This window comes from Patagioenas fasciata, chromosome 8, assembly GCF_037038585.1.
Source record: "Patagioenas fasciata isolate bPatFas1 chromosome 8, bPatFas1.hap1, whole genome shotgun sequence".
Classification (NCBI taxonomy): domain Eukaryota; kingdom Metazoa; phylum Chordata; class Aves; order Columbiformes; family Columbidae; genus Patagioenas; species Patagioenas fasciata.
Genome location: NC_092527.1, coordinates 23765242 through 23786183, shown reverse-complemented (window position 1 = coordinate 23786183; position 20942 = coordinate 23765242). Strand labels below are relative to the sequence as shown.

The following is a 20942-nucleotide window of genomic DNA, read 5'->3' as shown; positions in this document are numbered from 1 at the left end:
TCCATATCTTCAATAGCTTCGGTTAGTGCACAGAAAATGCTCACGTACCTCTGAATAGAGTATCCCCATGCCTGTTCTTCACTGCTCACTTTCGTTCTTGTTCACCAGCCCAACAAGTTAACCTCACTTGAAATGCTCTTGAGCTTGTCAGAATCTGGTTAATTAACAACAAAATATCACTCTTTCTTAAGCTACATTTCACCTGAGTGCTTTCTACTTGGCAGCCATTGTCTTCAGAAACCTAACCCAGACAGGTAAACGTGAGAACAGCAGCTTACAGGAGACTGACAGAACAAGTTACAACACAGTAGCGTTTTCCTTTCACAGTATCACAGTATCACAGTATGTTTGGGATTGGAAGGGAGCTCAAAAGATCATCTAGTCCAATCCCCCTGCTGGAGCAGGAACGCCTAGGTGAGGTCGCACAGGAATGTGTCCAGGCGGGCTTTGAATGTCTCCAGGGAAGGAGACTCCACAACCTCCCTGGGCAGCCTGTTCCAGTGCTCTGTTACCCTCACTGAGAAGAATCACAGAATCACAGAATTGGCTAGGTTGGAAAAGACCTCAGAGATCATCAAGTCCAACCCTTGGTCCAACTTCAGCCCATTTACTAGATCATGGCACTAAGAGCCATGTCCAATCTCAGTTTAAAAACCTCCAGGGACGGTGAGTCCACCACCTCCCTAGGCAGGCCATTCCAATGCCTGATCACTCTTTCCGTAAAGAACTTCTTCCTAATATCCAGCCTAAACTTCCCCTGGCAGAGTTTAAGCCCATGTCCCCTTGTCCTATTGCTAACTGCCTGGGAGAAGAGACCAGTTCCCACCTGACTATAACTTCCCTTCAGGTAGTTATAGAGAGCAATGAGGTCACCTCTAAGCCTCCTCCTCTCCAGGCTGAACAACCCCAGCTCCCTCAGCCTCTCACCATAGGTCATGTGCTCAAGTCCCTTCACCAGTCTTGTTGCTCTTCTCTGGACCCGCTCCAGCACCTCAATATCCCTCCTGAACTGAGGGGCCCAGAACTGAACACAATACTCCAGGTGTGGCCTCACCAATGCAGAGTACAGGGGAAGGATCACTTCCCTTGTCCTGCTGACCACACTATTTTTGATACAGGCCAGGATACCATTGGCCTTCTTGGCCACCTGGGCACACTGTTGGCTCATGTTGAGCTTGCTGTCAATCAGTACCCCCAGGTCCCTTTCTGTCTGGCTGCTTTCCAGCCACTCTGTGCCCAGCCTGTAGCGCTGAAGGGGGTTGTTGTGGCCAAAGTGCAGGACCCGGCACTTGGCCTTGTTGAACTTCATCCCATTGGAATCAGCCCATTTTTCCAGTCTATCCAGATCTCTTTGCAGAGCCCTCCTGCCTTCCAGCAGGTCAACACTGCCCCCCAACTTGGTGTCATCAGCAAATTTGCTGATGGTGGTCTCAATCCCCTCATCTAAATCATCAATAAAGATGTTAAACAGGACTGGACCCAACACTGACCCCTGGGGGACACCACTAGTGACTGGCCGCCAGCTAGATGCAGCCCCATTTACCAGCACTCTCTGGGCCCGGCCCTCCAGCCAGTTCTTAACCCAGCAGAGAGTGCACTTGTCCAAGCCATGGGCTATCAGCTTTTGAAGGAGTATATTATGGGAGACAGTGTCAAAGGCTTTGCTGAAGTCTAGATAGATCACATCTACAGCTTTCCCCTCATCCACTAGGTGGGTCACCTGATCATAAAAGGAAATCAGGTTGGTCAGACAGGACCTGCCCCTCCTAAACCCATGCTGGCTGGGTCTGATCCCTGGTCCATCCTGGAGGTGCTGTGTGATTGCATTCAGGATGATCTGCTCCATCACCCTGCCAGGCACCGAGGTCAGGCTGACAGGCCTGTAGTTGCCAGGGTCAGCTTTGCAGCCCTTTTTGTGGATTGGGGTAACATTTGCCAGTTTCCAATCATTTGGGACCTCCCCAGTGAGCCAAGACTGTTGGAAGATGATGGAGAGCGGCTTGGCGAGCTCTTCTGCTAGCTCCCTCATCACCCTAGGATGGATCCCGTCTGGTCCCATAGACTTATGAGGATCCAGATGGCTCAGTAAGCCACCAACTATTTCCTCTTGGAATACAAGGGGACTATTTGGCTTCCTATTCCTGTCAACCATCTCCAGAGGCCAGTTATCCTGAGGGCCATCTGTTTGACTGGTAAATATTGAGGCAAAGTAGGTATTAAGTACCTCAGCTTTCTCCTCATCTTTGTTAACTATATTTCCCTCAAAGTCCAGTAGAGAATGGAGGTTTTCCTTGCCCCTCCTTTTGTTATTAACATATTTAAAGAAGGACTTTTTATTATCCCTAACAGAATTGGCCAAATTAACTTCAAACTGCACTTTTGTTTCCCTGATTTTTTTCCTGCACGATCTAGCTATTTTCCTAAATTCTTCATAGGTAGCCAGCCCTTTTTTCCACAGTCTGTAAACTCTCTTTTTATTTCTGATTTCCTTCAAAATCTCCCTGTTTAGCCAAGCCGGTTGTCTTCCCTGTCGGCTAGCCTTTCGGCGCACTGGTATAGCCTGATCCTGTGCCCTCAAAACCTCCCGCTTGAAGTATGTCCAACCCTCCTGGGCCCCCTTGTTTTTAAGCATTGTTTCCCAGGGTATGCTCTGAACTAGACTTCTGAATAGGCAAAAATCTGCCCTCCGGAAGTCCAGTGTAGAGGTTTTATTGGTGGCTCTCCTTGCATCTCTAACTATTGAAAATTCTATTATTTCGTGGTCGCTATGCCCCAGGCGGTCGCCAACCACTACATCTCCCACCAGCCCTTCTTTGTTTGTAAACAGTAGGTCTAGCAAGGCCTTACCCCGGGTAGGCTCATTTACCAGCTGATGAAGGAAATTGTCCTCTATACACTCTAGGAAATTCCTAGACTGCCTCTTCTGTGCAGTATTGAGCTCCCAGCAGATATCTGGCAGGTTAAAGTCCCCCACAAGAACAAGGGCTGTCGATTTTGAGACATCTGCCAGCTGCTTGTAGAATAATTCATCTCCTTCATCATCCTGGTCGGGTGGTCTATAACAGACACCCACAAGGACATCAGCCTTGTCGGACTTGCCCCTGATTCTGGTCCACAGGCACTCAACCTTGTCACTACTGACCTCAAGTTTAACAGAGTCAAGAGACTCTCTAACATATAAAGCCACCCCTCCACCTCTCCTGCCCTGCCTGTCTTTTCTGAAGAGCCTGTAGCCACCCATAGCAGCACTCCAGTCATACGAGTCATCCCACCACGTTTCTGTGATGGCAACTATGTCATAGCTTTCCTGCTGCACGATGGCTTCCAGCTCCTCTTGTTTGTTGCCCATACTGCGTGCATTAGTGTACATGCACTTCAAGTGGGCTGCTGATTTCACTCTTAATTCAGACTTTTTGTCCTTAGGCTGATCTTTGGAGAGCCCAGTTTCAATCCCTTCCCCCTTCAAACCTAGTTTAAAGCCCTCTTGATCAGTGCTGCCAACTTATGGGCTATAGTCCTCTTGCTCTTCCCAGAGGGATGAAGCCCATCTGATTTCATGAGACTAGGTACCATGGAGTTTGCCCCATGGTCAAAAAAACCAAAATTTTTATGGTGGCACCAATCCTTTAGCCATCTGTTAATGAGATGGGCTTTTCTGTTTCTCTCTTTATTTGCCTCCTCATCCATTCCGGATAGCACAGGAACTGAGGCAAATATCACCTGTGCTCCTGTCCCATGAACTGACTGACCCAGTGCTTTAAAGTCTTTTTTAATTGCCCTGATACTTCTTCTGTTAATGTCCTCACTGCCAGCTTGGACTACTAACAGGGGATAATAATCTGTGGGCTGAATTAGCTCCGGCAGTCTTCTATTGATATCCCTCACCCTGGCCCCAGGAAGGCAGCAGACCTCCCTGTGGGATGGGTCTGGGCGACATATAGGGCCCTCTGTTCCCCTCAGAAGGGAGTCGCCGACTACAACCACCCTTCTTTGTTTTTTCCTTATAGTTGCGGTTGTAATTCTTTTTGTAAATGAGGTCTGTCTAGGAGGCTCTCCAGGCAGATCTTCTTGGCTGTTCTCTGATGGACTTTCTGGGTCCAGGGCCTCGTATCTATTTGTTAAGGGCACCAAGGGTGGTGATGGTGTTCGAGAGAGTGCTCTTTTGCCTCTCCGATCAGGGACCCATTTCCATTCCCCCTCATCAGCTAGTTCTGCTCCATCCGCCTTATGGCAGGAAGGATGGGGCTTCACCATCTCTGGTTGCACACCCTTAGGAGCCAAGAGGGTTTGACTCCACCAGTCAATTTCCACTTCACTTTCCCTAATGCTCCTTAGTCTCTCCACCTCTTCCTTGAGCTCTGCCACTAGGCACAGTAAGTCATTGACCTGCTCGCATCGTACACAGGTGCCTCCCACACCATCCTCTGTTACCAATGCCAGGCACAGACACTCTGCACAGCCAGAAACCTGGGTGGCTGCATCCTTCTTGGAGGGTAGTGTCTGTGTAGACACCTCCTGTGTAGACACACTCTTTGTATCAGCAGCAGCAACAGCTTTCCTTTTTCTAGAAACCATTACTGCCTTTATTTAAAAACAAACAAACAAACAAAAAAGACCACCCAAACGAAATGAAACCCCCAACAAACTCACCTAAAAGAGCTGGTTGTGTCCAGCCTACCTGCACTGCCACGCCCCAGTCTGTGTCACCAGCAACAGGTGAGAGGTCTAACAGCAAGGGGGAACAGAACCTCTGCACCCCACTGCACGAGCTACCACCGTCGTTGCTGCGGCAGAGCGTGGGTAGCACCCTCCTGCCTCACAGGCTGGCTCACCTCCCAGCACCTGGTGGGCAGCGACGCGTCGCTGCCCTCCCACAGGCTTTTTCAAGGCAAAGTGGAGGGGGCGTAACCACCGTCACCGTGGTAACGCCCACGCCACGTCAGCCGCCTCCGCAACGGCTGCCGGGGGCTTCCGGGTAGCGAAATCGAAAACGAAAACGCGACCTGAAACCCCTTTCTTTACCCTCACCCACCTCTGTAGCGTCGAGATTTCGCTCGCACTCCGGTCGAGCTGGCTTCAGGCAGCTGATCCCAGGAACTGAGAAGTTCTTTCTCAAATTTAAGTGGAACCTCTTGTGTTCCAGCTTGATCCCATTGCCCCTTGTCCTATCATTGTTTGCCACTGAGAAGAGCCTGACCCCATCCTTGTGGCACTCACCCTTTATATATTTATAAACATTAATAAGGTCACCCCTCAGTCTCCTCTTCTCAAAACTAAAGAGCCCCAGCTCCCTCAGCCTTTCTTCATAAGGGAGATGCTCCACTCCCTTAATCATCTTTGTTGCCCTACGCTGGACCCTCTCCAGCAGTTCCCTGTCCTTCTTGAACTGAGGGGCCAGAACTGGACACAACATTCTTTGTCTTTTTTGCAATGACAGCCTGCAGTTGCCTAAAACGGAAAGTAGCAAAACAGGCTGAGGAGGGGAGGGGAGAGAAAGAGAAGGAGAAAGTTGCACAAGTGAAGAAGGGGGCAAGGGGGACAAGAAGGGGGGAAAGAAAAAAGAAAAAAAGAGCATGGCACCTAAAACTTCAATGAAGTAACTGTGAATGGTAGCTAGTTTGCCATCCAAGCTCCTTCTGACTCAAACGTATTCCAAACACTCTGCAAGAACATCTCAAGACGCCTACTAGGAAAAGGGAAGCAATTAGATCCCACACCTTTAATGAGAGTTCCCTGCATAATTAGCTTTGGCCTCTTATTACATCAGCCAGCCACTTGCATCACCTTTTGTTCAGTCTTCTCTTCATAGCGCAGCCCAAACGAAACTATTCATCTTTAACCCACTAATTTTATATATCAGTCCATTAGAGCTTCCTTGGGAAGAGAATTATTACTGATGCCCCCATCCTCTATGAGTGTTCATGGCTCTCAGGGTAAGATGCTGATAATATTTCTGTTGCACACTCAGTCTTTCTGAGTAGGGCATGTGTATTGCAAGTGTCTGCAGGCACCCCAAAATATATTTTCCCTTTACAGTTTAAATTCATCATTTCTGTATTTCAAGTATCTTTTTTAAAAAGTATTAAAAGATCTGCATGTCATATATGCATCTTCAATCCAAGCCCTCTATCTTACATTTGAGAACATTTATTTCCATATAATGGTCACATTTATTCTCCAGTGAGATGGAGTACAATACAAAACTCTTATATTGTCTCTATCCTTCTCCGGTTAAAGCAGTAGAGCATTGACTGTAGTGTTAGTTTGCTGGCACCTGTTCATGGTAACATGGAAACATATTAAAACCAAAACAACCAAAAAAACCACCACCACCTCCTGCAGTAAGCACAGCAAGAGCTTCAGGCAACTCCTCTCCCAAGATTAACATTTAATCCAGCATCACATCTCAGGCGCTCTCGAAAATTACTTAAGTGACTACTTTGGTCAGAGTTTTAGCTAGAGAACAGATAAGCAGCCCACCCATGATGAGGTGTAAGACTCATGCAAATCTATGTAGTTAAAGCACTTCTGCTTCACATATTGCTTTAGTGTTCTTTACCATGCTTATAAGAGAATCTGAACTGTGAAATTTTAAATCTATTTTTGTTGAATAAGCCTTTTTGTCCAAAAGGTGCCAAGAGTCGATGCACTGGCAAACTAATCAGTCTGCAGAGGAAATGTGATTCTTACGTCTTGAAAGAATTTAATAACTCTTCAAGAGTTTCCTGTGAGCCAGAAGTTAAAAGACCCTCCCTGGCACAGAGCAAAGCCTGGGTTTTAGAAAACCTTAAGCTGAACTCAGCGCACCACTTGTGTCACATGAAAAGCACAGGACTTCCCAGCCTTCCCCTTGCATCCCGATGCTCATGTGGTCACTACCGGGTGACTTCTGTTACAGCCCACCCTGTGGCTAAGCTCTAGCATCTCGTCGCTCAAACCAGCCGATCCTGGCCTGCCCAAGATCCTCTTTCCCATAATCAGTTCACAGGCACCACTGCACAATGTGGAACACAATAGTCCTGTAAAAGTCAGCGGGCCTGTACATTTGCACAAACCCGCTGACACATCTACACATTTTCACAATCACTGTTGTCCTATATGGTAACTCTTAATTTAAAGCTGTCCAAGGAACATAGTGACTGGGCAACGCCTCAGCAGACAGAAGCATTTGATAAACAGCTAGTTTATTTCCCATACATGCTCAACCAACATGTAATCATCTGGCAAATGCAGGGAGAAAACTGATGAGAACCACAAAAGTAATTGGGAAGAAGAAGAGAGTTCCAAGACCATTTCTAAAACAAACACTATTTTTGTGTTTTACAGGGTTTCCAAAGGAGGAACGAACACATGCATTCCCCTTTGTCCTCCCCTTTTGTTAGCTGGGAATACAGCTGATTAGGAGTATCAGACTTGCTGAGCTGTAATGCTTTTTGTTAAGAAATCACTTACTTGGATTTTCCACAGACTACACTCTACTTTACATAGCAGAATTGTTTTTGCGGTGACACTTGGATTCTGTTTACTAACAAAGACTTACTTCACTTCATTTGCCCACACAAGACAGCAGATGATGATGGTGAATGGAGTTAAATCCAGTCGGTGGCCAGTTGCAAATGGTGTTGCCCAGAGCTCAGAACTGGGGCCAGTTCAGTTCAGTATCTTTATCATTGATCTGGAAGAGGGCATCAGCTGCACCCTCATTAAGTTTGTGGATGACACCAATTTGGGTGGGAGTGTTGATCTGCTTCAGGGCCAGAAGGCTCTACAGATAGAACCTGACTGGCTGAATCAGTGGGCTGAGGCCAGTTGTATGAGGTACAACAAGGATAAGTGATGAGTTCTGCACTTGGGTCACAACAACCCCATGCAATGCTACAGACTTGGGGAAGAATAGCTGGAAAACTGCCTGGCAGAGAGGGATCTGGGGTTGTTGACTGACAGCCAGCTCAACATGAGCCAGCAGTGTGGCCAGGTGGCCAAGAAGGCCAACACCATCCTGGCTTCTACCAGAAATAGTGTGGCCAGCAGGACTAAGTCCCCCTGTACTTGGCACTGGTGAGGCTGCATCTCGAATCCTGTGTTCAGTTTTGGGCCCTTCACTACAAGACAGACATTGAGGTGCTGGAGAGAGTTCAGAGAAGGGCAATGAAACTCGTAAGTGGTCTGGAGCACAAGTCTGATGAGGAGTGGCTGACAGAACTGGGGCTGTTCACACTGGAGATAAGGAGGCAGAGGAGAAACCTTATCACTGTCTACAACTACCTGAAAGGAGGATGTAGCATGGAGAGTGTCAGTCTCTTCTCCCAAGTAACAAGTGACAGAACAAGAAGAAAGGGCCTCAAGTTGTGCCAGGGGAGGTTTAGATTGGATATTAGAAAAAATTCTTCATGGAAAGGGTTGTCAGGCATTGGAACAGGCTGCCCAGGGAAGAGCTTGAGTCACTGTCCCTGGAGGTGTTTAAAAGACACGTAGATGAGGTTCTTAGGGACTTGGTTTAGTTGTGGACTTGGCAGTGCTAGGTTCACAGTTGGACTTGGTGACCTTAAAGATCTTTTCCAACCTAAACTAATCTATGATTCTATCACTGGCACACAGTCCAGAGAATTTGCTGCACCAATGCACCAGGCCAGTTTCAACGAGGACCTAGCCCCCAGGTTGACTACAATTAATTCAGCAGTTAAGCTGAGGACTCCAAACATACTGTGTTTTCAGAGAATTCATCAAAATAGTTTGCAGGACGCACATAATCTTTTTAGTGTCCTCTCTGAGTCAGAGTTTACACAATGGTCTCCAACATAATTCGGTACCTGAGAACCTCTACAGAAGCGCGCTCATGCAGACAAACTGGTCTTTGCACATTGTGCTGTTCTCTGAACAACAAATTAAGGAATATGTGCGTGATAATAAATACGCACTTCTAAAATCAATTGTATTTTCATTCTAAATTACGTAACAACAAAGAATTGCCCCCAAGTAACCTGCAAACAGCGGTTCAGAAAACAAGTGACAGGTGTGGAACCAGTGACCATGCCAGCTTCTGTACAAGCCACAGCAACAGAGAACACAAAATAACGTGGTCACAGCAGTCCTCAAGACAGGCAGCAATACAAATCAAGACCTGTCACATCCTCAGGGGACAAGAATCCCCCAGCTTCCTGCTAAATATCCTAAACCATAAGATAGATGCCTCTTTACCTCTCCTGCTCCATGGCGCAATTTGGTCTTTCAGAATGTTATGTAACATTGCTGTTTATCAAAAATAACTCCACTCCTTAAATACTGCCAAATCAGCACTTACTTATACACGCAACCCTATATATACAAACATCACACAGCACTCTATTGTTACTTGTGAATTTTTATTTCCTTCTGTTGACAAGGGCTTCTGCCAGTGAATCAGGCTGCAGTGGAGACAGACTAGGAACTGCCGCAGAAGACACAAGCAAGGCAGTCAAAGCAGAGGTAAGTGGCGCGTACATTTGTGTTCATGGTCTCTTTCTCTCTTGCCTGTTTCCATAAAGACGAGCAGTCTTGCTGCCATGCAGTTGCTTGTAAGAGCAGACAGCCTGCATCCTTGCTGATCTGCAAGCCCGATGTTATGCATCAAAGTGCATATTTGCTGAAGTTGGGGTGAGAAAGAAGTCTTTGACCTGTGCAACTGGGAAAAGGAGTAACTGATAGTTTAATTATGTTCTATTTGTTAGGTTTTTTTCCTAAGAATATCACTGTGGGTGCATGAAAATCTCTGTATTGAAAGCATGTGCATAAATCGGATATTTTGCTCTCATGCATTTAAGCTTTGTTTGTAAGTTAACCAGGAGATCCTGACATCTGCTAGCCATATTAACTGCCATGGTGCCTCTCTGTCCCAGTTACAGTGTATGTATGTGGAAAAAAATTGCGACCCTCTCAATAGTACACTGATGATTTTCTAGAAGATTTAAAGCTTATTTTCATTAAATATCAGAAGTCTCCAGAAATGGACCTTTCCATGTATCTTTCATGTCTCTTGTGTTACTTTTTTTTTTTTTTTTAATCAAATATTTCAGTTAGTTCCAGTTCGGCATGGGAAATGCCACTCTTTGGCTTTGTTTCATTACATAAAAACATTAGATTGCTGTTCAAGCGTCCTACAGTCAAGACACTGAAATTGATGAGGCAGTAGGTGCCAAGAGTTAATTGACACACTCTTTCTGATTTAGAAAGTATTGATCTGGAAGTGCCTTAAAACACATGACCTAAACTACATGACAATCCAATAAATATGAGTATACCCTGAAAAGGGCAACCATATAGCTACCCCATTGCCTCACCTTTAGTACAAAACCAAACTGTGACTTAAGCTGGACTTCTCAGTTTTGTTCCCAAATGCTGTTTCACATGCAGAAATAGAGGAACATGTTTTACTTCTGTTTGAAGTGAATAAAACAGGAGAAAGTGGTGAAGTATCTACTAGAAAGTGCTGCTTCCAGATCACACAAGTGGGAGGTTTTCTGTTCTATTGACAGAAGAATGGAAGTATTCTCCTTCAAAGTGGATGGACTACAGTGAGTTTGAATGCCAATATTGAAATTAAGGGCATAGCCCAGTTTCAGTTTAATCCAGATGGGTATTATAGATTTAACCAAAAATTAAGATAATTGAAAATTCCCACCCTCATGAAGAAGTTCAGAGAAAATACACCTTTTGGCTAAACTTCCCAAGCTCTCCAAATCACATAAATCTTACCCATGATATATCAGATAATACACTGTTTTTATGACTCGTCTGCCCTTTGGACAGGAGCCTTTGACTCACTCCTGGCCTCTGTTAAATGCGGCGAGCTGCAGACAGCCCCTCCTCACTCAGGTACTTGTTCTGGCAGCCCCTTTGGGGAACAGACCTTGGGTAACCTTCAGGAGACTCCCCACTTTGGGGGGGAGTGGAATTCCATGCCATTTTCTTCCTAATGCAAACACCCCTGCATGTGCTCTTTCACACAGCCCCAAGATGCGATGCCTCCTCCTGCTGCTCTGCTCCCAAGCAATTGTCTTTTCAGCAGGATTCACAACATCCTCCGCTCTGAATTCAGACAAAAGCCAGTACAGGAAGACTCGCAACCCCGAATGCTTTATGAATGTTGTAAGTTGGCTCACTTTCTCTCCCATTCTTCCCAAATTCCCTCTCCAGGTACCACTACAACTACCCCATCACTAACAGTCCCTGTCAGGAGGCCCTTTCCAAGGAGTCCCTCCAGCATTGTAGTAGAGAGCATGCACCTAGAAGAAACCTTGATGCTCCTATCCAAACAGTCTGAGCTGCCAGAGAGAAGACATCCTTTGCAGTGGAGGCAAAGCCTGGTTTCTAGTCTCAAGGGAACCAAAATCCTCCCTTTCTCTAACAACCTGTTTCCTCAGTACAGCAGCAAGGGAGGATGAATCCCTTCATCAAACAGCAGATTCTCACAACACAAAGGAATCCAAGACCCCTTGCTCTGAATCACCAAAGATTTCCTCACGGGAGTGGCAAGAGTGTAATAGGTGCTGCTGTGAGCGAGTTTGTAATGTGACATCCACTCTGCCTGGCTTGTCTAACCACACTTTGGCAAGAAAGGATTCATTATGGCTCAAACCCCACATCTTTGGGCACTGCCATAGACAGATAGTGCTGCATGCTTACTCTCTAAAAAGGCACATCTGATAAGCCTTGCAAAACATGACCAACTATCTCCCAAAAGGAGAGTCATTCTGGACAGTTCTGCTTTGTCCTATAATGTGGGGTCAAATACCAGACAACTACCACCTAAGCAGGTTTGAAGAAGGCTTGGATGTATCACTTTACAAGACCTGCAATATTTATTCTCAGTCACATTCTCTGTGGCCAGAAGCCCTCCATTGCAATCACAGAACAGCCCATTTCCACGCTACTCAGCTTGGTTACTGTCCAAAGCAGGACAGCTTTATCCAAGGTGTTTAGTAGCACCATTCCCAAAGTCTAAGAGGACAGACATGCACCCCAAAAAGTAGCATAAATATCATCATTCTCAAAAGAGCAAGGCATGGATTGTGCTGTCCTGTAGGAATCTCTTTTGGGTCCCCTCCTACCAGTACGACACAGAGCGGAAATGAAGAAGCCAGTGATAGGTTATCATATTCAATCTTCCTGGTACGTTCTTGGCTAAGTTTACATTCCTAGACAGAAGCATCATCTAGGCACCTTCTCCACCCATCTCTATGTTGCACGTGCATGTTAACAAGCTCTCCTTTGACTTCCCACAGAGTGAAATTATCAGATATCACGGATATCCCAGTGAGGAATATCAAGTTACCACAGAAGATGGATACATTCTTGCTGTCTTTAGAATTCCTGCTGGGAGGAACAGCCAAAATACAGGTGTGACACAGTTATGGGAAAGAAAGAGAGAGCCAACTCTTACATGGGTCTCCCATCTTTCCCCTTTGCACATGCAATGGAATATTCCATATCTTTCCACCTCAGCAAGAGCACCTGGACAGGAAGTGGCTTGAATTCTTTATATAAGTTTGAAAAATCCTGCAAAACCAGAATCTGCACCCCATTTTAACTACACATTTCTTTCTACTACAGTATAAGAAAACCCTTTTCTTTTTCAGGGAAAAAGCCTGCAGTCCTGCTACAGCACGGTACTTTTGGAGATTGTATTCACTGGATTTCTAACCTGCCCAACAACAGCCTAGGCTTCATCCTTGCAGATGCTGGATTTGATGTCTGGTTAGGAAACAGCCGAGGGAACACTTGGTCTTCAAAACACAAGACCCTTAAGCCCTGCCAGAAGGAGTTCTGGCAGTTCAGGTACTCTGTGGAGAAAGAATTACTAAAGAGAGCAACTTTCAGGGGACTAGCAAGATTGGGCAGCACTTTTCCCCTTCTTGTCATATGAAAAAATCCCCTTCTGGATTAGATGAAAACCCTACTGGTTTTCACACATCCAACATGTAAGCAGACTTGACCAACTCAATTCTTTTCCCCAGATGCAGCCTCTTCTGGGTGTGGTGGTCAGAAGAAAGGCTTGGTTATGTGATTGGGACAGGCCCTTCTGGAATCAGCACATACAAAAGCAAAGCTGGAAAGTACACAGGTCACCTTTGTCCACACAAGCTACTGGTTTCTTCTTGGGAAAGGGAAAAGGAGGCATCTATAACCTTGAAGTCTCCCACCAGATACCATGTCTCAAGTGCAGATATGAGAGGAGACTGCTCAGCTCAGTTGAAAAATCTGATCTGTCACAACTGAGAGTGAAATATTATTTTTTTCTTTTTTACTCATGCAGTAACAATTAAGCTAAGTCCTGCAAGAGCCTCAGCTAATGGACAGAACCTCCTCTGCAGAGAGCCCAAGGTGTCAGGCAGCCTGGCAGTACAGCTGTGTTCCTCTACCCCCTTCCCCAACTCAAGCAAGAATGCAGACAAAGTGTGCAGCTTTGTCTTTCTGTGGGTCCTGCTTGGTGCAATGAACAAAAGTGACATTCAGTAACTCACACTGTGACAGCTGAATTATTATTTTTCTGTTTCTCCCCTATAGCTTTGATGAGATAGGTAAATATGATATTCCAGCGGAGCTGTACTTCATCATGAATAAAACTGGACAGAAGCATGTATATTATGCTGGTCACTCAGAGGCTTCAGCTGCAGGTAATGTTAGGACCGCTTGGGTCCAAACCAGTTGCTATTAGTGTTTATGATTTATATATAAGATCCATTAGTAGGTATTGGGGTTTATGCCATGGTATGCCATTGTCCTTTTACAAAAATACACGCAGAAACAGAGAAGAAAAAGAGGGGAAGCAGCATGTGCCTGCATTTTTAGACAATTATTTTGCTTTCTTCTCATTTGTGCATTTCAAGAGTCTTTTTGCAGAACAAATCATCTAGGCCAAGACATTACCTTCTTTGTCTTTAGATCCTTATGTTTTAGGCAACCAGTTGAATTTCTCACCAAATTCATCTTTGGAGAAATCTAGACATATTCAGAAAACAGGACGGATGCAGCCTTTTTGTCCTTCCTGCCTTCCTTCCTGCCTCATGCTCTTGCTTTATGTGTTCATTCACTCTCACCTGTTTGCACTTAGTTACAAGCAAAATTTCTGCTCTTAATCTTCAGATATTTATTAAGATAATTAAAATAATAAGTAATATAATTAACATAATAATTAATATAATAATTGAGATAATTCTTAAGATAATTATTGTATTACTACCTGCCAGAATAAACATATACGTTCTTTTAGAGCCTGCAAGCTGAAAAACCCACTATTTTATTAGAGTTTGGGGAACTTTAGAGGGTGTTTGAATTAAGACAATCTGATTCATACATCTTCTTCCCAAAACTGGCCTGAACACAAAACAGTCAGTGCCAAGAAAAATCTATATCTGGACATGCTCTAACGAACCTCTATCCTTAGAAGGAACCCCATCTCCCAAATAAAAGTTTCAAGAATTAAATACTTCCCTTAGGTCTGCAGTACAGAGATGGACAACAGCCCATGGGCTGCTAATCTAGTCTCACTTCTTCGCTGCCCACTGTTTTTTTTTTTGATCTGTGGAGATCTCTTCACTAATTGACTTGTGTCTTCTCTGCTTACAGGCTTCATAGCATTTTCTACTTTTCCTGAGTTGGCTCAAAGGGTGAAATTATTCTTTGCTTTGGCACCAGTAACTACAGTCACACATGCTACCAGTCCTCTGATAACATTTGCACATCTTCCCCCAGCACTGATCAGGGTATGTCATTCCTCTTTCTAAAAGACAATTCTCTGCTTTGTTTTTACTGACCTCACTTGAATTACGCTGATTTAATTCAGTGTCTCAGACTTCTGACAGTGCTGTTAGACTTCAGACTTTCTGAAGAGCTAGGCTACAAGGCTTTACGTGCTAGCTCTTTTGCAACTTCTTTAAAATAAAAGGCATACTTCTATCATTATTCGTTCAAACATTTTTGAAGGAAGCTCAGAAATAACAAAATAAAATGAGTCTAACGTAGTCTACTAAATCTAGCCTTAAGCATTGGTAGAAAACTACAATTAAGATATTTCCCATCTTAATTTCATTAGACATGCAGTTCAGTTTTGCTCATGAAATATTTACTTGTAAAATGATAAATGAAACTTAAAGGGAAATACCTATTTCACAGCAGAGATTGTCAATTTAACAGAATTTGCTGGGAATGGTGGAAATTCTGGGTACTACATGTTATGGCAAACTGCAGGAGCAGAACCTCTCTCTGTCCAAGCTGTACCCATTATGCGACTATAGAAAATCCAGACCCACACAATTTTCATTTTTCTGCTCCTTCTTTACTTAGTAGCAATACTCATGGTACACTTTGTGCACCTGCCTGGAATAAATATTAGGTCAAAAAGCTATTTCCTTTACTCTGCAGTCACGAGTGCAGCCAGCTGCCCTTTCTCACTGAGGTCAGCGCACTAAAGCCGTAGGGAAAGTGACCTCAAGGACTCATGTCTAATAAGAAGAAGCAGGAAGAACACATGGTGTGCACTCAGAAAAAAACTCACTTTAAAGGACACTGGGATGAGTAGCAGTTTCAGCCATCTTATAATGTTAATAATTAAGAGTCAAGGCTATTAGGGAAGAGGGAGGGAGAGTTGTCTGCACAAAACAATCCTGCAACAAGAAAAAAAAGAATTGCACTTCTCCTTCCCTTAGTTACTACTTGGCTGCAAAGGTGCTCTTCACCAGAATGAACTGCTGAAAGGCCCTCTAACACAGTTCTGCAACTCTCTGGGAAAGGTTTGTGGCTGTCTGCTCTGCTTCCTAGGTGGAGGCAGCATAAAAAATCTGAACACGGTAAGCATGTCCAAGAACACCTTAATACAACTAAAGCAAAGTAATTTTGAAGGCAAGCAATTTCACTGCCTTATACCTGTATACTGTTGCAGGGACACAGAGAAATGTATGGGGGCTTTCAAGTAATGCCAACTAGGACCTCAGCTAATGATGAGATGTGCCACCTGACACATCCAAATCACACAAGGAAGTAAGGCAGAATTCAGAATGGTCCCATCTTGAGATGATGTCCCTCAGTGTCCCCTCTTCTGGGGCTAAGTCCAAGAAACGTTGGACGGATAACAAACCTTTTACAATGGAGAAATGAATGGAGAATGATCTTTTTTGTTTTGTACAATTTTCCTTCCTAAATAGGAGGACACACAAATTATCTGAATGTAAGAGATGGTTTCTTTTTGCTTGCTACACATCAAAACATTTCCAGCCAAAATTCGAAGCTGTTTCTGCACACTTCTCTCAACAGAAAGATCTGATTTCTGTACTCTGGATGCTAATTTTTTTTCTTGTAGACCTTCCACATCTCTGTTCTTCAGTGGCCTTTGGTCTTTCAGACTATTTAACAAGTATTCCCATAAAAAGCTCCCACATACGTAGCCTCATTATGGTACAAGCAGATACCCTATTTATAAACAATCCTCCTCTACCAGAGTAGTGCAGCATTATTTGAAAGCATCATACGAATCATAGAAACAGACAAAAACAAAGGTCATCCACAATTCCCAAATGATGTTTTCCATATAATTTAGGACTAACGTGGGAAAGATGCTCCCGAAAGGATAAAAATGAACATACTCATTCCTGCTGTAAAATCCCATATTTCTGAGTATCATGTCCTTCACAGCTTCATTCTGTCACAACACCACATCACTGCCTTTCTAACATTTCTGCTTTCTCTCCAGAGTCGAATGGATACATACATAGCACATCATCCAGCTGGAACATCAGTACAAAACTTTATTCATTGGCATCAGGTATAACTGTGTACTGACGTATAAACTGACTCTTACTACTGCTTTTGTATGCAGCCAACAGCCCCCAGGGAAGTCCACAGGCAACAGATCTGGGAAACTGCCCATCACATCTTCTCACATGCTGCCCTGAGCATCTGCCACAGAGGGAGCACTGCTGCTCATGGCTCACCAGACTTTACCTGAATTGCCCCTTTGGCATCAGGCACTGAGATTTCCCCTGGGCACGTCAGGCAGCTCTGCATGTTGGGCTCCAATGGCTTCCAGGCTTCAGCTTTATTATGTACATCTTTGTCGTGAGAGCTGCAGAAGGGAACGTGAGCGTGGCCCAGGCACTTAGCAGGCAGTAGGAGGATAGTGGAAACTTGAGCGGGCAGGGGATGAGCCAGACAAAGAAATAATGCAGGTTAAGGCTTTTCTCCCAGAGGGCTAATTGCAGCCTGGATCATCTCCCAGAGCCAGTTAACCACAGAAGCACTTCTGCTGGCACAACGGCAATGTGGGGAACTGCCTCTTCTTCTGGCATCTTATGTCACTCTCAGAACTAAGCTTGTTCTGCCTGTGCTCCAAATCAGACCAGGGCAAGAAAGCATCAGCTCAGAAACACATCACTGTTTGTGCACAGAACTGTGGCCACATGTGCCAACACTTAAATTTATGCCTGCTCCTGCACACATCCCTGACTAAAATTCCCAGGATCCAGGCCACCAGAACCCAGAGCCAGAAAACAGAGACAAACTAGCAGATTTCTAACCTAAAGGTTTGGAAAAAAAAAAAATACATACTTTTTTCAGTAAGACAGATTTGTCTTTTATTATGTTATTGTTGGTGGGTGTCATTTGTTTGTTTTTTTCTTTTAGAGAAGACACATTCAATAAGACAACATTTTAGTCTTAAACTAAGTGCACCCTGCTCCCAATAGTCAAACACAGGGCCTCTGGAAATTTTGCTACTACTGTGAGCAGACCAGACAAAAATGACACACAAAAGGCAAGACGTGTGAGGAGGTATCATATAGACTAGACTAGTAATAGCCCTGACATACGTCTGTATCACAAACAGGGACCTCAACTTTACCTAACTACAACAATCAAGTGAAATATTAATAATAGAACATACCAACGATGATGGCTGAGGAATAGGAGGGATTGTTAGCAATGGGAAAGGCGATGAACCCGCTCACCCTATGATCCGTCCTCAGTGTCTCTGGAAGTCTGCCCACTGCCTGAGCCTTGGTTTCAATCACAGGCAAGAAAACACCTCCTGCACACTGTCTCTTAACGCTTTTATTTTATCTGTCCTTGTTACAATATCAACAGATGGCAAAAGCAGACCAATTTCAAGCTTATGACTATGGCTCTAAGGAAAACATGAGGAAATACAATCAGGTAAGGCAATGCAGTTTTCCTGAAAACTCACCCTCGGGTTCTGGCAAAACTAAGAGGAGAAAAATTCAGATTTCAGCACCTATGAGTAATAAAAAGGCAGAGAGTGATCTCAAGTAATGTTTCACCTGAATCTAATACTCATAACTGTAACAGTCTAGTTACAGATGAGATGTAGACAAGTGCTTGCAAACCACTGTCAAAAGTTTGTTTTGCCTTCCCTACTGATCCAGGGATGTGTCCAATGAATTTTCAATCCACCTGCTATTCCCAAAAGACTAACAGCAACACTCAAGTCCTAGGACTGGATTAGTATGGTGCTCTTCCCTTTCCCCAAAAATCTCAAGGTCTGGCCTTTGGCTAAATACTGAAATGAGTGGGGGGAAAAAAAAAAAAAAAGTGTAAAAATGCATACCTTGGTTTTGGGAAGCTACTTACCACAAAAATTAACCAGACATGATGATTCAGTACAGAACAGTGGAGACTTCTGCTTCTGCTGTGGTTAACTAATGTATCCTGTATGGAAAAAAGGAAACAGCCACAACTTGTTCAGTATGAGCATTGGTCACTGACTCCTCAATACTCCGAAGTGCTGCAACACTGATAACGTGCCTGACAAGTTTTTGAATTTTGATCAGATCAGTTGACTTGTAGGGAGTTTTCTGAGTCAGGGCAGGATATTTTATAAATGACACAGCATTTTACAGGTGGAGAATGATTCTAAAGTTTTCTCAGACACCTTCCATCCACACATACAGCCTCTAAATACTGAAGTTTAAATTTTGGAATGGGCAATGTTTTATTCCCAGTGCTTGGGGTGGTTAGGAAACTGCCCAAAAATGAGAAAAAGACAGAACCACACGTAAATAATAGGGCTTAATTTAAAACCATCTTGTGCATGGTCCCTTACCACCCTCCTGACCACCCTGTATTAAGTCATTTGGCTCAGGTCTCAGAAGATCCCCATTCTACTCCTCTGTGGTTCTTTGATTTCCTCTGCAATGACAGACAAGGCAAATATGCTCATGGGCTGTCACTCCATCAGTAGCAACACTGTGACCTAGAGAGAGTGTCAAGTGAAGTCTGGAACAATCCAACTAAAAGTCTTCCACTCCACACCCGTGTAAGGCATGAAGGGGACCCTACATAAGCCCAAAATGGGACATATGTAAAAAACAACTTTGCAGTCCTTGCCCGATAAACACGGACACTGCTCTTTCCCTATTCTACCTCTGAAGGGCACAAGCAGATGTCAAATTGCAGGACAACTCAGAGCCATTTATTACAGAAAGACACACGAAGGGGATGGGTTGTTTCCTTTCATGGTCAACAGGGAACGGGGTTAGGGAAATGGACACTAGGTTGGTGGCCTTCATCATTACTGTTTTATCATAGTGAGTGCAGAAGGGAAAGATTCTACTTGCACAGAATCCTTTCTCTGAACACAACTTCTGACACAGCAGCATTCACTCAGGTCTCCTCCCTTTCTTACAGTCTACTCCTCCTGCATACAAGATAGAGAAGACAAGCACACCAGTTGCTCTTTGGAGTGGTGGACAAGACAAACTTGGAGATACAAAAGACATGGCAAAACTACTTCCTCGGATCACTAATCTCATTTACCATGAGCATTTTCCTGCTTGGGGACATCTTGATTTCGTCTGGGGCCTTGATGCAACTGAGAAAATGTATCGTAAAATCGTTGAACTAATAAGAAAACACCCTTAAAGCTTCACACTGGGAATTAATTAATCCAATAAAAATCCCAAAGATTTCTATTTAGCAGTAGAATATGGGTGTAGAGATTGATATAGGGATTTACAATCTACCGTCAATTAATTTGCAATTTTTTTATGTTGCTTTCCATGGTGCTACATTATTTTGGTGACTGCAGTCTCTCTGAGGAGGTTGAGGTACAGGGGGATGACTGCTGATAATAGAAAAAACACTTCAGGGATCACTTATTTTGGAATATTTTACTTCTATAAGACAGATTTAGATACAGCTAATATTTCATTTTGCCTTCCCTTGTAGATCAATACTACATATTGCAACTGACACAGAGGGGTTAACCCATGAAAACCCAAAATCGGAGACTCTAATTTCTCTGTTGAAGTATAAGTAATCTTTATTTAAATTAAAGCATCCGTCCTCTTGATACAGTGTTTCTCCTGTTTTGTTTTCCTCTCCTCACATTACCAACAGTAATGTTGGTACCAACCAAACTTGCAAATACAAAAGACATGGCAAAACTGCTTCCTCAGATTACTAATCTCATTTACCATGAGCATTTTCCTGCTTGAGGACATCTTGATTTCGTCTGGGGCCTTGATGCAACTGAGAAAATGTATCATAAAATCGTTGAACTAATAGGAAATACATTTGAAATGATATGCAGAGTGTGGATTCGCTCAATAAAATCTTTCAAAATTGTGATTTGGCAATAAGGGGGATACCTTGGGAGGAGGAAAAACGCAGACACATGTAACGGATACCAGTAGAGGTGTCTTTTTGGTTTCTTGCTTTTCTCAAAGTCAGAGATTTTCCATGGAGTTACTGTGATTGATGTCTTCCTTAGAAGGTTGAGGTGTATAGGAATGAACGTTTAAAACATGGATATATTTGTGCACATGCTGCAAGGATCAATTGACTTGGACAGATTCTATTTCTGCAAGACTGATTTTTTTAAGCCTAATCTTTGCTGTTCTCATGTATATTTTACATACACCAAAGAGGTATTCTTGTGCCCAATTTGTGTTTTCCCA

General features: G+C 44.0%; 2 protein-coding genes across 3 annotated transcripts in view; one reads left to right on the top strand and one right to left on the bottom strand.

The window, feature by feature from the left end:
* The window catches only part of LOC136104260 (uncharacterized), a 62674-nt gene that overhangs the window by 39501 nt on the left and 2231 nt on the right, over positions 1 to 20942 (bottom strand). For both annotated transcript variants that reach the window (XM_071811940.1, XM_071811941.1), the window contains exon 2: positions 18616 to 18693. In XM_071811940.1, the coding sequence (XP_071668041.1) occupies positions 18616 to 18693 (78 nt within the window). The remainder of the gene's footprint in view (positions 1 to 18615; positions 18694 to 20942) is intronic.
* Positions 9366 to 19920, top strand: LOC136104257 (lysosomal acid lipase/cholesteryl ester hydrolase-like). Its single transcript, XM_065843018.2, has 10 exons — positions 9366 to 9465; positions 10986 to 11124; positions 12261 to 12375; positions 12615 to 12813; positions 13543 to 13652; positions 14605 to 14741; positions 15684 to 15824; positions 16724 to 16795; positions 18112 to 18180; positions 19672 to 19920. Exons 2-10 carry the CDS (start codon positions 10993 to 10995, stop codon positions 19903 to 19905), a joined length of 1209 nt encoding a protein of 402 aa, XP_065699090.1. The 5' UTR covers positions 9366 to 9465; positions 10986 to 10992; the 3' UTR covers positions 19906 to 19920.